The following is a 15808-nucleotide window of genomic DNA, read 5'->3' as shown; positions in this document are numbered from 1 at the left end:
ATGAATGTGAGCTCACAGTTGAGGCCTATTTGACATTAATTTTCGGTAGAAAGCATCCTCATTCGCACCTGTTGAGGCAGGCAGGCTATATATAACCGTCCCGTTCCTCCATATAATTCTCACTCACTTATTCATGGCTCTTCACACCAAGAATAAAATCATTATTCTAACTTCCCTTGTGTTACTCATTTGCACATTTTCAGGTTTATATATGTTTCTACATTCTTCTTCTCATATTCACGCTTACTAGTTACGGAGTACTTATAAGTATTAACCTTATCTCTTTTATTCCTTATTCGCTTATAGCTGTTGGCATCACCAATGTTGCAACCCCAAAATGTCTCAACATACTTCCAAGACCAAGGAAGCTTGTCCAGCTTGATGTGGTGACCGACTATAGGGATCCAGAATCAAATCCCAAGCACGACCCATGGAGAGGAGGAGGAGGAGGCGGCCGACCAGCAGGCTGTTAAACTTATATAGATAAATAAATGGCATCATAGATGAAGTTCTGGTTGTAGATAAGAATCAGAATAGTGGTGGTTATTCAGTGTACTCTGCCAATCTCTCTAAGCGATGCATATTATATAATAAAGATTTCCGTCATCAGGGTATCATACTTTTATGCTAAATATGACACACAAACAAGTGACGGAAGACGTTACACACTTACAGTAATTGAATATATTAAGTAATAAAAGGGAAACATATGTATGTTGACTATATACACAGACTGTAAGTGTCTGTTTCAAAGCGAAGCAGTACATGACATCCATAGTCCAAATGACACAATACCAATGGTTGCAAAGGCTTGGATGAGTTCATAGACAAAGTTTTGTTGTTGTATAGGTAATTTTTGCCAATCTGTCCGCCTATCAACAATGAATAAAGATTGAATAAGGTAATTTGGCAATCTGTCCACATATTCTTTTGTTAATACTAACACTAAATAAGGTTACTTGCTAGTTTAGATATTTTCTCATTACAGTGGAAGGATCACAATCTTAAAAATAAAATTGCATACCCCAAATCCGCGATGACAATGGTTACATTATCCTGAGAATATTGGTCCTACATAATAAGGTGGAAGTTAGGAAAGTCGGAAATGTAACCCTGGGTACTAATTTTGAAAGGGGAAAAAGTCTATGGAAATCATTACCAAGGCCATTTGAGCCAGAGCTTCAGATGCAACCTGTACCAAGAAAACAATAATTTATATGTATACAAGTTATATTCATTTTCTTGGGAAATAATAAATGGCTAAAAGAAAACTAATTACCTGAACATCTCCATGTTCCCTGAGTTGGTTTCTCACAAATTTGACTGCATCCGAGCTGAACTTTAGCAAATATTTGGGGCATTTTAGACGACGATGACAGTGGTTTGAGCCATTTCATAATGTAACCAAATGAAAGAAAAAAAAAGAAAAAGAAAACAGGAAGAAAGGGGACACAGGTATTGAACCTCTTTATGTAATCCCATAATCCATCAGTTGCTAACAATACAAACTCGGCATCAGACCCCAATGCAATTTGATAAATATCAGGAGTAGCAATAACCAAATCTCCAACGAACTTTATGCTGTATCAAAGAGATAACCCCGATATAAATAAACCAAAGCATGTAAACTTATTAGAACGTTTCTTTAGATCTCCTATAGTAGTTATAAAAGTATCAAAATTAATCTCACTAAAACATTGTATTATGATAAGACGGCTTGACCAAAATTTGAAAGTAGTTGGATAGAACATATGAAAAAGCTTACCGGGATACAAATTTTTTGGACCATCTTCCTTCTGCAACTCCCTTGTCCAGCATCCTATGAAATGTTCAAGATGTTGTCAACGTAACATGGATGAACTACATGCACATATCAAGTTATCTAATGCTAATATATATGTGAGTATTCATGAAAAGAAAGAGATTACTCATTCTTCTTAGTCTTAAACCGTATGTCACCGAAGGCACGGGACACAGAGATATCTCCACAAATTCTTCCATCTGAAATCTACACAGACCATATAGACTAAAACATAAGCAGCAAATCAGTTATGGTCCATAACTATGTGTAACTACAGGTAATTGCCTTTGATTCAGTTTCTGTAGAAACAATAATTCATTAACTGGATATATATTATATATATGCATATACATATAGGTTTTGGTTCAAATAAAACAAGTATTAAAGTAAAACAAATAAAATATTTATATCCTCTTAACTGAAAATCGTTGTGCATCATGAAAATCTCCACGCATCAGTGTCTATACTTGTGCTCTATGAATCTTTATGCATCATTTTTATCATGATCTAATGGTCAAGATCATATCCTATGTGTTTTACTATAATACTTGTTTTACAATAACCGCATATATATAATGTGTATGGATGCAAGTAACCAGTGAAGTAAAATAAGAAAAAGAAAGAATAGCACACACCCATCCACCTGCTTCTCTGATTCTTTTAATTTCTTGCAGAGAAACTTTGTTTCTTCCATAAGGTCTGTGAGAATTAGTTAATTCTAGTGCTTTTCCAGATTGTGAAAGAACCTGCCAACAAACATGGAGCCGTAAATTCACCTTTCATCTTGAGGAAAAAACCAACCATAAATGTATAAAAAGGGTATATAGGGACGTACCGCAGAGGAGTCACCAACGTGGGAGATGAATAGCATATCATTGCCAATGAAGACAGTAGTAGCAGTCGCGCCAGATTCATCGTCCTCCCCGCTTATTTCAAGCCTTTACAAAATGAAACAGCATCTAAACCTTCAACGCAATAATAAAGAAAATGAAATCATAACGAAAAACGTACTGCCTGGACAATTGTTCGGGACAAGAGAAAATAGCCAATATAAGTAAGCATACCAATTAATAAGTTTGGCATCAGCATTCTGAAAAGCCTCTTGTAATGCTTTTTTGATGGCAAGAGTGTCTTTTTTCATCAACAATAGACCACCTTGTAGAGCATTGACACACTCCTTGTATAGCTCCTCCCTGTATATAAAAAAAATATATATTTATATTTCCCACAACATTGTAATGATTGAGTCGTCATACACAGGGGAGGTATCAGCAAATAGTTTCAAGAGGGGGCAAAATCTAAACTTTACCTTTATACAACTTTATAGATTTACAAAAGCGACAATCATGTTATCCATATATATAAAAACATCGTATAACTTTTACGTTTTGCAAAAAGGAACAGTCATGTTCTTATATTTAAGCACAGTAATTAATACTAGATAGTTACTTATAATTTCCTTCGCAACTGCCAACAACGAGGCTTCATACTTTGTAAGTACTCGAAATGTAAAGAGTTGGACATAACAAGAATTCTTGTAACCAGGTGTATATTGTTGGTTTGAATTATATAGCATTGTTGGCCAAGTAAAGTAACAGCAGTGTTTAGTTTTGTTTGTGAATCCTGAATTGTGAGGTAGAAGCTTACGGGGAAAGTTGTTTGCCTTTTCTTTTTCTTATTTTATTTAATAACCAAGTTTACTATATAACCCTTAAAAGAATTATACTGATATGATCCCACATCGGCCAAGCATGGGATTGGTTGGTGGTTTATAAGCCTAGGTGTCCCTCCTCCTTTGAGCTAGCTTTTGGGAGTGAGTTCTACACTTAGCTTATGGCATGATGCGAGCCTATTATGGGATAGGTTCGTATCAATTCGTATCAGAGCCCTCAATCCTCTTGACCGTGGGTTAGACAGAAACATCTTTGAAATCGACAAAGAAGTGTGATGGGGCAGTTAATGGCATTGAAACAGGAAGGTACTGTTATTGATTTCTGCAATTCGTTTCAAACATTCTTTGATCAGGTTAGAAATTTGGAAGAAATTTCTGAATTCTACAACATATACCTATTCATCAATGGGTTAAAACCTGAAATCAAGGAAATATGTGATGAGTGGCATCAATATTCAATATAGCTGCACTATGGTGAAAATGCAATTTCATTAACTTTAAAAATTGATTCCAATGGCTTGCAAGATTCTTTCTCTCCATTCGATTCTAATTCTTCTTTTCATAACCAAGATTTGGAGTTTGATATCACCCTTGGGGAATTGATGAAAGATAATGAGTTCTTTATGAATGGAAAGGTTCAAACAACAATTGTAGAAGTAGAGGATGATGAAGTCGACAACCATGAAGAAATCTCAGATACATTATTATATAATGATGAACCTGATCGATCCATCAACAATGAAGATCAGTGTCTTCTTGGAGTTACACATTAGCCATGAACCACGTGTTAAACCAACGGTGGAGGATGGGGATCAGTTGAATGTTAATCCTATCAAACCTACGTCTATCATGGTGGTGTCACAAGTATTAGGTCATCACTTCATTGAAAACAATAAGGCTACCTGGGTGCTACTGAAAGTTTTACCTAATCAACCTGCTATTGAACCTGATATGAAGTTGAAGTGGCAGTTTAATGATTTTATTGAGCAGTCTTCAAAAAACTCTACCTGTTATGATCTTAAGGCATGGTTGGAAGACAAATCCAAGATTGAGTCTGTGTTACAACCATACGATCAACAAACTTTGGAATTTCAAGTCATTATATGGGATCCGGGAATCACCTTAAGCAATTTTGAAGCCATACCTTGAGGACAAGGTGTGTTTTGGAGGAGGGAGTAATGATATGAATATGCTGGAATGATATGAAATAAAAGTATAAAGGTGTTAAGTGTGTTTTTTAATAATTGTTTCTTATTCTTGTTAAGTACTTGTTCACCAAGTTAGGTTAGTATTAGGTTAAGTCTATTAATAAGGTCTTGCAGCCATTGTGTTTAGGCAGGAAAATATATGTTAGTTCTTTATCCATTGTGTTTAGGCAGGAAAATATATGTCAGTTCTTTATGAACTATTAGGAGTTGCTGGACTAAAACCAGTTATGGAGTTGCTGGAGCTCTAATCCAGTTATTTACCTATCACTCAATTATTGTTTCTTTGTGTTTACTGCTGTGTTACATATCAATTGGTTATCAGAGTCAGCCCTACCTTTCGAGGTTCTAACACTCAGAGTGGTGGCTTGGACCCAAAGAAAAGGGTGCCAACCGTGACCAACAAGGACGTTGGCTCTTCAAAGGGTGGGGTATTGATATGATCCCACATCGGCCAAGTATGGGATTGGTTGGTGGTTTATAAGCCTAGGTGTCCCTCCTCCTTTGAGCTAGCTTTTGGGAGTGAGTTCTACACTTAGCTTATGGCATGATGAGAGCCTATCATGGGATGGGTTCATATCATATACAAAACTTCAAAACTTGAAGGTGGGCAATTCCCCTTCTTGAAAAGAAAAAAAGGTAAATGCCCAGGAACCCCTTAGTCCCGTAGAGGAGTTTTTCCTCTCAAGCTAGCGACCCTGCAACGTTGTCTGACGGTGAGACCCCAAATACCTTGGCTGGTTAAATATGCTTTTGTAGGATTTCGACCATGGGTGGTGTTCCCACCAAGTCACTTTTTAGGGGGGCAAGTGGCAATGGTTGGCAATTGCCCCTCTTGACCCCAACTAATACAACCCTTGGTCATACATATATAAAAATGTGACAAGCGCAGGAAAATGCATTAAAGTTGTCATGTTTTGCTATTATATGTATCCAACTCTCAACACCTTTTATTGTAAGCATCAAACTTTCTAATTATATTATTGTAAGTATGTGTGTAACCTCTATTAATACTAGTAAATAACTGATAGTGACAGATGGCGTGACAGCAAAAATATTTAATATTACGTGACAACTCATATCGGTTGCCACGTATACCATGTTATATGACTTGGACAATTTATCAAGTTGTCAACATAGAATGTCCAAAACTTAAGTTTAATACTACTATCGGGGTAGTTATGTCCTAGTACAATTACATATAATAGTTGGTACCAGAGTGGATACATGCGCAATGTTGTGGCGTCATTAGTAAATGGATAGTGGAGATATATTAGAAGATAAAGGACATTAACCCATCAAGGGATAATAAGAAAATCTAAATTTCAAATGAGAGGGTGTAAAATGATTATAGAGTAGAAAGAAGAGCAGATATAGATAGTTAATTATTAGTGGGAATAAAAAGCGAGCGAGGGACCTGAGGAAGTTGACAGAAGAGAAACCGGCGTGACCATCGAAAACAGCAGCAAAAAGGAAACCACCGAGGTCGGTAGAAGGAGGAGGAATGATAAGAGCATCGTCTTCCATTTCGTCGCGGGGACCCTGGAGTTTGGCAGAACCCCATCTGATTCCAGCTGCTGGAGAATCAGACACCGAATCAGGCGAGTTGTTGATTGCAATCGCAGCTGATGATGATGATGATGAACTACTCCTACTTCTACTCCTACATGATGATAATCGACTACTCCTGCTGCTGCTGTTATTATTATTATTATAATTACTCATCATATTTATCTTCTTCTTCTTCTTCTTCAACAACTCAATCTTACTACCACTAGTCATAACCACCGCCACGTTGTTGTTGTTGTTGTTGTTGCTGCTGCTGTTGAGTAGAAATCTTTGTAAGCGTGGACTACATAAAGCCATTTTATTATTATTATTATTTTTAACAAATTATAAACAACAACTATTAAAAACTCTCCTCCTGCGACCTGTATCCTATCTTAGTAATGATGATAATAATAATAATAAGTAAAAAAAGAAGAGAGAGACGAAATGGATAAGAGGAGGAGGAGGACAGAGATAGAATAAAGGATAGATAGATAGATAATGAGAGCGGTCCGCCAACGAATCAACACCTCTAACTCCTTTCAACGCTTCAGATTCATTTACCTAGTAATCTACCACCACAATACACGCATCATCATTCTATTCATGACAATATATTCCTCCTACCACATATATTAATCTTTACCATATACTAGCTCGTAAAGTAATTTTTTAAACACAATACCCAAAAGCCATTTTTTATAACTTTTGGCAATAATTTGATTGTTTTATGGAAAAATTAAGATGTAAACGATTTTAATTCTAAAGCCGCTTCTAGATTATGGGTATATTTGGCAAAACTAGCTGGTAGCTGGTGGCTGATAGTTAAAAGCTGGCAGCTGTAACTAAAAGCTGGAAACTGTAACTAGTAGATATTTTTAATTGTTTAGCAGAGTAATTATAGCTTTTAATAAAAGGTATGAAATGACTATAATGGACATAGATAAAAATAATACTTATACATAATGATATATATTTACTACTCCTTTATAATAATTATTCACCCCCCTATTTTAAGAAAGAGTTAGAAAATAATTAGATAGAAAATTACTAGATTGCCCTTAATAAGCAACCCTTAAGGAAAGCGTTATTAGATATTACCAAAATTACCCTTAATGAATTAATTTACACTTTAAACTCTTATCTTCTAAAATATCACTATCACCATTGTATTAACTTACACGGTTAGACCACTCAACACCAATTATCGATGTCATCGATCACCACCCGTCACCGACACCACTAAACCACTGTCGCCGTCGCCGCCGTCGCATTGCGCGGGTACAATGCTAGTAGCTGGTGGCTGATAGCTAAAATTGGTAGCTGTAACTAAAACCTGGAAATTGTAGCTAGTATATATTTTTAATTGTTTAGCAGAGTAGTTGTAGCTTTTAATAAAAGGTATGAAATGACGATAATGGACATAAATAAAAATAATACTTATACATAATGATATATATATATATATATATATATGAGAGAAAGATCAAATAAGACGGTGTCTTAAGAAGAGAAGGTCTTATGAACCAATCAGAACGTGAGATGTGGATTTAAAAAAAAAACGCGGTGGCATTTTTGTAAATAAATCAAACTTTTGTTGGATCAGCCTGGGTCTAGGTCAGCTTGGATTATGATCAGCTTGGTTTGTTAGCTTGGTTGAGTCAGCTTTGTCAGTTTGGGTTCTGGATCAGCTTGGGTTCTGATCAGCTTGATTTGTCAGCTTGGTCAGCTTGGTTGGGTCAGATTGGTCAGCCTAAGTTATGGGTCAGCTTGGTCAGCCTGGAATCTGGGTCAGCTTGGGATCTACATTTGTGTAGATTATGTGTAGTTTTGTGTCAAGCTGACCCAACCCAAGCTGACCCAACCTAACCCAGACCCCAACCTGACCCAACCCAACCCCAAGCTGATCCAGAACCCATTATCTACATTTGTGTAGATTGTGTCAAGTTGACCCAACCCAAGTTAACCAAGCTGACCCAACCTGAACCATACCCCAAGCTGACCCAACCTAACCCCAAGCTGACCCAAAATCCATAATCTACATTTGTGTAGATTGTGTCAACCTGACCCAACCCAAGCTAACCAAGCTGACCCAACCTGACCCAGACCCCAAGCTAACCCAACCCAACCCCAAACTGACCCAACCCCAAGCTAATCCAACCTGACTCAATCAGACCCTGACCCCAATCTGACCAAACTGATCATGCTGACCAACCAAGCTGATCAGAACCCAAGCTGATCAGAACCCAAGCTGACCCAGACCAAGCTGAGCAACCAAGCTAACCCAGAACCCAAGCTGACCAAGCTGATCAGAACCCAAGCTGACCCAGAACCCAGGCTGACCAAGCTTCAAAAAAGTTTGATTTATTTACCAAAATGTCACCGCGTATCTTTTTTCATTTTGACACATGTCGCGTTCTAATTGGCCTATATGACCTTATCTCCCTTCTCTCCTTAAAACACCTTCTTTCAGGATCTCTACCCTATATATATATAAGAAAAAACTTATGTATACACTTCTACAAATTAATAATAAAAACACGATGCTTGTTTCTTAAATATATATATATACATAAAAAGTTAAACTCAATAGTCAATAGACGTAAAATATTAAAGAATACATACATGTTGAAGTTGGTGTCATAAGTTTACTTTTATTTGCTTTGCTGGCTTAAGACTAAAGTGTTACCACAAAAGTTTCCCTCTCGTTAGTTATGTGAGAAAATGGATAGAATTGCGTGAACTATAAAATTACTGAAAGGTTATTCATGTAATTAATAGGCAAAAACCTGCTACATTTCTGATTTCTCAAACACTAGTGAAGCTAGCGTTAAGCTTTAAGCTGTATTTTTTCATTTAAAAGCTTAAAGCTACTTTTAAAAATTTATAACCAAACAAGACCATTTATCGGATATGAGCTTTTTTTTTTAAGTTTGAAGCTTGAAGCTACTAAAAGCTTCTAAAAGCTACTTGCCAAACACACCCTATATCTAAAATATAAAATAAACTTCAACCTTATAACTTAGGGATTAGTTTCCTGGAATGTAACTATCAGTGAGAGAAAACTAAAGTTATGTGTATTGTATGTAAGCAACTTGAAAAAATGTTTATTGTATGTAAGAAAACATACGTGGCAACCATATACAGGTGCCACTTGTCAGATTTTAATTGGTTGAAACGAAATTCTTACATACAATAAGCATTATTTCAAAGTTGTTTACATACAATACGCACAACTTTAATTATTTCCTACTATAGACATTCATTCAAAGTTTCTTACATTCGAGGAAACTAATCCCTATAACTTATAAGACACGAGGATAAGTCCTATATGTTTTCTTTTGAGTTTCATATATATCTTTTTACTAGCGGACTTGACATATATAATTTTTCAATATATCAATATAAATTTTTCTGACGTAATACAAATTGTGTTAGAAAGTTATAATAATAAAATATTTTTGTTTCTAAAACTTATAACTTAAAATCACATATTAAAATCACATAACTAAACGTAATTAAAGATTTAAAATGACAAAAATCATGTTTCACCGTCAATGATACAATTACCGACATCAAAAAGTTATATTAGATCTTAATTAAAAAATAATATTCTTGACATTGGATTGAATCGACAACTTCGATTTGTGTTTAGTTCTCTACATCAGAAAACCTCGCATTGCTTGCGTTATCTAAAGACAATCATTTCCAAGGTACTTGACAATACAATTAGGAAAGTGATATCCGAACCACAACAAATGATAAATCTATCACATATATGCATTACTGACTTATATATATATTTATATAGTGAAAAGTTATTTTGGGAAACTTTTTTTTGCGAGAACCTTTGAGAACTTTTCAAATCAAGCCCAACTGATGATTGTTCTTTATATGAAAATTGTTGTTTGATTGTTTTCTGAATAACTTATGTGTAATTTTGAAGTTTATAATTGTGTGGAGGCATGAATTATCATCCGTTATACAATTATGTGGAGATTTTAATTCTTGATCACATGTGCACGAATATTGCTATGATTATATGTGATCGACTTGCATATATGTGATCAATTGTCAAGGTACTTGATCACAATTATGTGGACCCCCACTAGTCAAACTATGACTCAAATTTAAAACTAAATAAGCAATGATCAATTGACTAAGACAAATTTTGTTACAATAATGTCTATACATCATTATGCATGCTGAATGTAAATAATAGACAAACAAAATCTGAATACAGAGGAAAATTTTATTAAATTTAATAATAATGACCATGACAAGTACAATATGCTATCAAATTAAATCTTTTATAAGCCCCATCTTCGACACGTGTCCTACGAAGATATTAGGAGGAAGACCTTTGGTCATCGGATCCGCTAGCATATCATTTGTACTTATGTACTCAATACAAAGAACATTTTCCTCAACCCGTTCGCGTACAAACAGATACTTTGTATCGAGGTACAGTCCAGCGCCAGTCGAACTGTTACTGTTCGAGAAAGTTACGATGGCTGAGTTATCACAGTAAAGCTTCAATGGTCTAGAAATAGAATTGACGATTTTAAGTCCACTGACAAGGTTCCTTAACAACATTCCATGACAAGTGGCATTGTAAACGGCAATATATTCAACCATCATGGTGGACGTTGCAGTCAGTTTCTGTTTATGACTCCGCCAAGAGATAGGTCCGCCAGCTAACATGAAAATATATCCAGAAGTAGATTTTTTATCCTCCTTGCTTTTAGCAAAATCAGAATCAGAATATCCTACTACTTTTAAGTCATCACTCCTTCTAAAAGTTAGTTTGTAGTCTTTGGTCCCTTGCAGATATCGTAGAACCTTTTTAGCCGCTTTCCAGTGTGCCAATCCAGGATTAGACAGATAACATCCTAGCATACCAGCAATGTAAGCGACATCTGGTCGAGTGCAGACTTGAGCATACATAATGCTCCCAACTACAGATGCATAAGGTATCATCCTCATCTGCTCCTTTTCAATCTCAGTACTCGCGGTTTGGAAAGAACCGAATACGTCTCCTTTAACTACTGGAGCTACAGTGGGCGAGCAGTCCTGCATTTTATAGCGTTCCAGAATACGGTCAATATAGGCCCTTTGAGAAAGACCCAGAACACCATTACGCCTATCCCGGTGTATTTCGATACCTATGACATAAGAGGCCTCACCGAGATCTTTCATGTCAAAATTCTGTGAAAGCATGCGCTTCGTTTCATGCAGCATATCCAAGTTGTTACTTGCAAGTAGGATGTCATCTACGTACAAAACGAGGATTATGAAGTTACTCCCACTGATCTTGAGATAGGTGCATTGATCCACTGGATTCTTTAAGAAATCTCGTCCTTTCATGACTTCATCGATCTTAAGGTACCATTGACGTGACGCTTGTTTCAACCCATATATGGACTTCTTCAACTTGCAGACCATGTGCTCTTTACCTTTTGGAATGAATCCTTCAGGCTGCCACATGTATACGTCTTCTTCCAAGTCTCCATTAAGAAAAGCAGTCTTGACATCCATCTGATGTAACTCAAGATCAAAATGAGCTACTAGTGCCATGACGATCCTTAGGAATCTTTACGAGACACAAGAGAAAAGGTCTCTTGATAATCAATTCCAGCCTTTTGAGTATAGCCTTTTGCAACCAATCTAGCCTTATAGCGTTCAACATTTCCATTCGGGTCTAGTTTGGTTTTGAAGACCCATTTACAACCTGTTGGTTTGGATCCTTCAGGAAGTTCAACCAAATCCCAAACGTCTTTATGTTTCATGGAATTAAGCTCCTCAATCATGGCGTCATTCCATTTAGAGGCTTGGTTACTATTAATGGCTTCTTGATAAGAGGTAGGATCAGTAAGCTTTCCAATGTCCTCATCTTCAGCTAAGAAGGTGACATAATCATCAAAATTTGTGGCCCTTCGTTGCCTGGATGATCTTCTAAGCTGAATTTCGGGTTCTGTAACGGAAGGTCCTTCATTATTCGCAGCATCAACATTATGATTAGGAGGAGGATTTTGATTAGGAGAAGGAGGATCATTGATATTAGCAGCGTTGTGATTAGGAGAAGGTTGATCAGTGGTTTGAGTAGCGTTGGGTACAAGAGGAATTATCGGAGGACTAATAACCGACGAGTGGTTTCCCCCCACATCTTGTACTTCATGCAAATCCAAGTTATGATTTGTCGTGCTCCCACTGATCTCTGAGTTCTCTAGAAAAGTGGCATGCTGCGTGTCAGTGATGGAAGTAGTATGGGTAGGACAGTAAAACCGATAACCTTTTGAATTGTCTGGATAACCAACAAAGAAACATGTAATGGTTTTAGGATCCAGTTTCTTTAGGTTTGGGTTATAGATTTTAGCTTCGGCAGGACAGCCCCATACTTTCATATATGCTAGACTTGGTTTCTTACCTGTCCAAATCTCATGAGGAGTTTTAGGGACAGATTTGGATGGAACCCTATTGAGTATATGAACGGCTGTTTTTAAGGCCTCAGTCCAAAGGAAATTAGGTAAGTTGGTGTTGGCAAACATACTTCTCACCATGTCCATTAAGGTTCGGTTTCTCCTTTCAGCAACACCATTTTGTTGAGGAGAACCAGGCATGGTGTATTGGTTAATAATGCCATGGTCTTTGCAATAATTATGGAATGGACCAGGAGCTTGACCAATGTCAGTATGTCTGCCATAATATTCACCTCCCCTATCTGATCTTACAACTTTTATTTTACGATCGAGTTGGTTTTCAACCATAGTTTTATAATCAATAAAAGTTTGTAAAGACTCAGATTTTTCCTTAATTAAATACAGGTGCATGTAACGCGAATAATCGTCAATGAATGTAATAAATGATGTATGACCAGTGATTGATGTGGAATAAGGGCCACTAATGTCAGTGTGTATCATTTCCAACAAGTTGGAACTCCTAGTGGCTCCTTTCTTGTTACCTTTAGCCATTTTGCCTTTAAGGCACTTAATACATGTTTCAAAATCACTGAAATCGAGAGAAGGTAAGATTTCATCTTTCACGAGTCGTTTCATGCGATCTTGTGAGATGTGGCCAAGACGTTTATGCCACAACATAGAGGAATTCTCCAATTTCTTAGGTGATTTTGTCTTTGTTTTAGTTACATCATCAACATTAAGAGACAACAAAGACTGGGAAAATTTATGATCTAGTTCTAATTTATACAGTAATCCATCCAAAAAACCACGACCAAGCAATTCATTATTTAAAGTAATAGCAATCTTGTCGCTACCATGAATCATTACATAACCTTCAAGATCAAGTTTACCAATAGATACAAGATTCCGAGTAATTCTCGGTACATATAAGGTATCTACTAGTCTAATAGTCTTTCTGGTACTCATATGTAAAATTAAAGTTCCCATGGCTTCGACATCTAAGAGATCACCACTTCCAACTCTAAGCTTTCTTTGGCCCTTTGGTAGCTTCTGGATTGTAAGGAATCCCTGCATTGAGTTGGTCACATGAACCATAGAACCAGAGTCACCCCACCATGTATTAATAGGTACATCAATCATGAAAGAATCAAATATTGCATAAAGTACGTTACCTTTCTTAGCTAGCCATTCCTTGAATTTAGGGCAATTTTTCTGAGTGTGCCCATTTGCACGACAGAATTTACAATGAAGTTTGCCACTCAAGGGATTAGAGCTAGAAGCAACTGCACCAGGATTGGTCTTAGGGACTTTATTTGCATTCTTATTACCAGAATTACCAGATCTACCCTTCCTTTTCTTAGAATTAGCAGTGGTGGTAAGATGAACAGACTCAGGTTGTGCCAGTTTTAGGCGTTCCTCTTCTTGCACACACATCGAAATTAGATCACTCGTTGACCACTTATCCTTCATAGCATTATAATTTACTTTGAAGGTGTCAAAACGAGCAGGTAAGGATGTCAATATGAAGTGCACAAGAAAGTTATCCGACACTTCCATTTCAAGGCTCTTAAGCTTATTAGCCATGTCAGTCATCTTCATAATGTGTTCACGAACACCACTGCTACCATCATATTTCAGAGTAAGCATTTGCAGCATCAAATTACTTGCCAGCGCCTTCGATGATCCCTTGAAATGATCCTCTACAAATTTGGGGTATTCCTTCACCTTGTCAGAATCAGGAATTGCTCCTCGGATGCTGAGGTGGATTGTATTCTTGACCAGCATAAGTGATAAGCGATTCGCCTTTTCCCATCTATCATAAGCCGCCTTCTGCTCCCTAGTGGATTGCTCAGTAATGGCAGCAGGTTCATCCTGACGAATGGCAAGGTCGTAATCTAACATGCCTAGAGTCAGCATTAGTTGATCCTTCCAAGAAGCATAGTTCGCGCCAGTGAGTGGCTCAATGCCAAAGTTAGGTACTGACAGTGGAGATAAAGAGGATATGAATTTACAATACGAGTTAAAGAAGGTTATTTATAGTAACATAGTTAGCTGTGTAAAGCGGATTAAGTGAGGTCTCTTAGAGTAATGGAACTAAATTAAGTATGCCTAATGTTCCTAAAGTTATGAGACTGTGACCATTATATTAATGAAGCAAGTGATAAGTACGCTTATAGTAAACACCAAAACCATAAGCTAAAATTAGGCTCCACTTAGATGTTACATCACCTTTGGGCAGAAGTAACTAATATCTAAGCGAAAAACATGAGTTTTAGGTTCATGCAACACAACACTTATCTTTTGACCTTTGGGCACAAAATTAAGCATCGTGTATATTATGCATGAAAAAGAGTTCCTTTTGCTACACATAACATATTAAATCACCTTTGGGCAGAATTAATACGCTAAGTGTTTATTATGCTAAAGGAAAAGAAAAACGCAACACGAGAATCATATTTGACCTTTGGGCACAAACAATGAAACCATGTATTAGTGCGAAGCCCCCAAGCATTACGGGGGTCCGGGGGCAGCGCCCCTGGAAGCGGGGTCTAAGGGGAGGCAGCCCCTGGCGGGGTCCAAGGGGCAGAGCCCCTGGTTGGGGTCGAGCTGAACGTCTCAGAAAAAATTATTTCCCATTAACTTGTTAATTTTTTATTCCCATTAACTTGTTATGGCAAAAACGTCTCAGAAAAAATTATTTCTGAAAAATTAGAGACAAATTTGACCATAAAATTATGGGGTTATTTTAAGGCCGTATAATTTCAGATTTCGATAAAGACTAAATCAAAAGACGACTTAAGTTAACTCAAGCTCAAATTCAATAAAGACTAAATCAAAATCGACTAAAATTAATGTCGAATTCAATAGAGACTAAATTAAAAAGACGACTTAAGTTAACGTCGAATTGAATAAAGTCTAAATCAAAATTTAATATACGGTCAAATTTTAATAATGCAATAAAGTCGAATAATGCTTTATATTTAGCTCGACTAGTATACTTTTAGGTCGACTTCGAGTAAATTAAATTAAGGTCGAGAACGACTAGCAATTAAGGTCAAGTTCGACTAGGAAATTAGATCAAACTTGACTAGCTTGAAGTCGAAGTTAGACTAGCATTGAGGGTCGACTAGCACCACAGTTTAAGTCGAAGTTCGACTAGTGC

The 15808-nt window shown here is 36.7% G+C and overlaps 1 protein-coding gene across 2 annotated transcripts; it reads right to left on the bottom strand.

The window, feature by feature from the left end:
- Window positions 1-669: 669 nt before the first annotated feature.
- On the bottom strand, window positions 670-6683 carry LOC122603120 (probable protein phosphatase 2C 5). Of its 2 annotated transcripts, XM_043775740.1 has the most exons (11): window positions 6096-6660; window positions 2866-2994; window positions 2637-2739; window positions 2437-2547; window positions 1929-2008; window positions 1766-1819; window positions 1465-1581; window positions 1280-1334; window positions 1160-1192; window positions 1025-1071; window positions 670-872 (listed from the first exon to the last, which is right to left on the bottom strand). In XM_043775740.1, exons 1-11 carry the CDS (start codon window positions 6542-6544, stop codon window positions 749-751), a joined length of 1302 nt encoding a protein of 433 aa, XP_043631675.1. In that variant the 5' UTR covers window positions 6545-6660; the 3' UTR covers window positions 670-748. The 2 variants fall into 2 exon arrangements, 1 of the variants encoding a protein (XP_043631675.1); XR_006324433.1 differs by lacking the exon at window positions 670-872 and having other exon boundaries at window positions 1280-1339; window positions 6096-6683.
- Between the last annotated feature and the right edge of the window lie 9125 nt (window positions 6684-15808).

The sequence above is a fragment of the Erigeron canadensis genome, chromosome 6, assembly GCF_010389155.1.
Source record: "Erigeron canadensis isolate Cc75 chromosome 6, C_canadensis_v1, whole genome shotgun sequence".
Lineage (NCBI taxonomy): Eukaryota > Viridiplantae > Streptophyta > Magnoliopsida > Asterales > Asteraceae > Erigeron > Erigeron canadensis.
The sequence above is the reverse complement of the archived record's forward strand: the minus strand, read 5'-3'. Positions and strand labels throughout refer to the sequence as shown.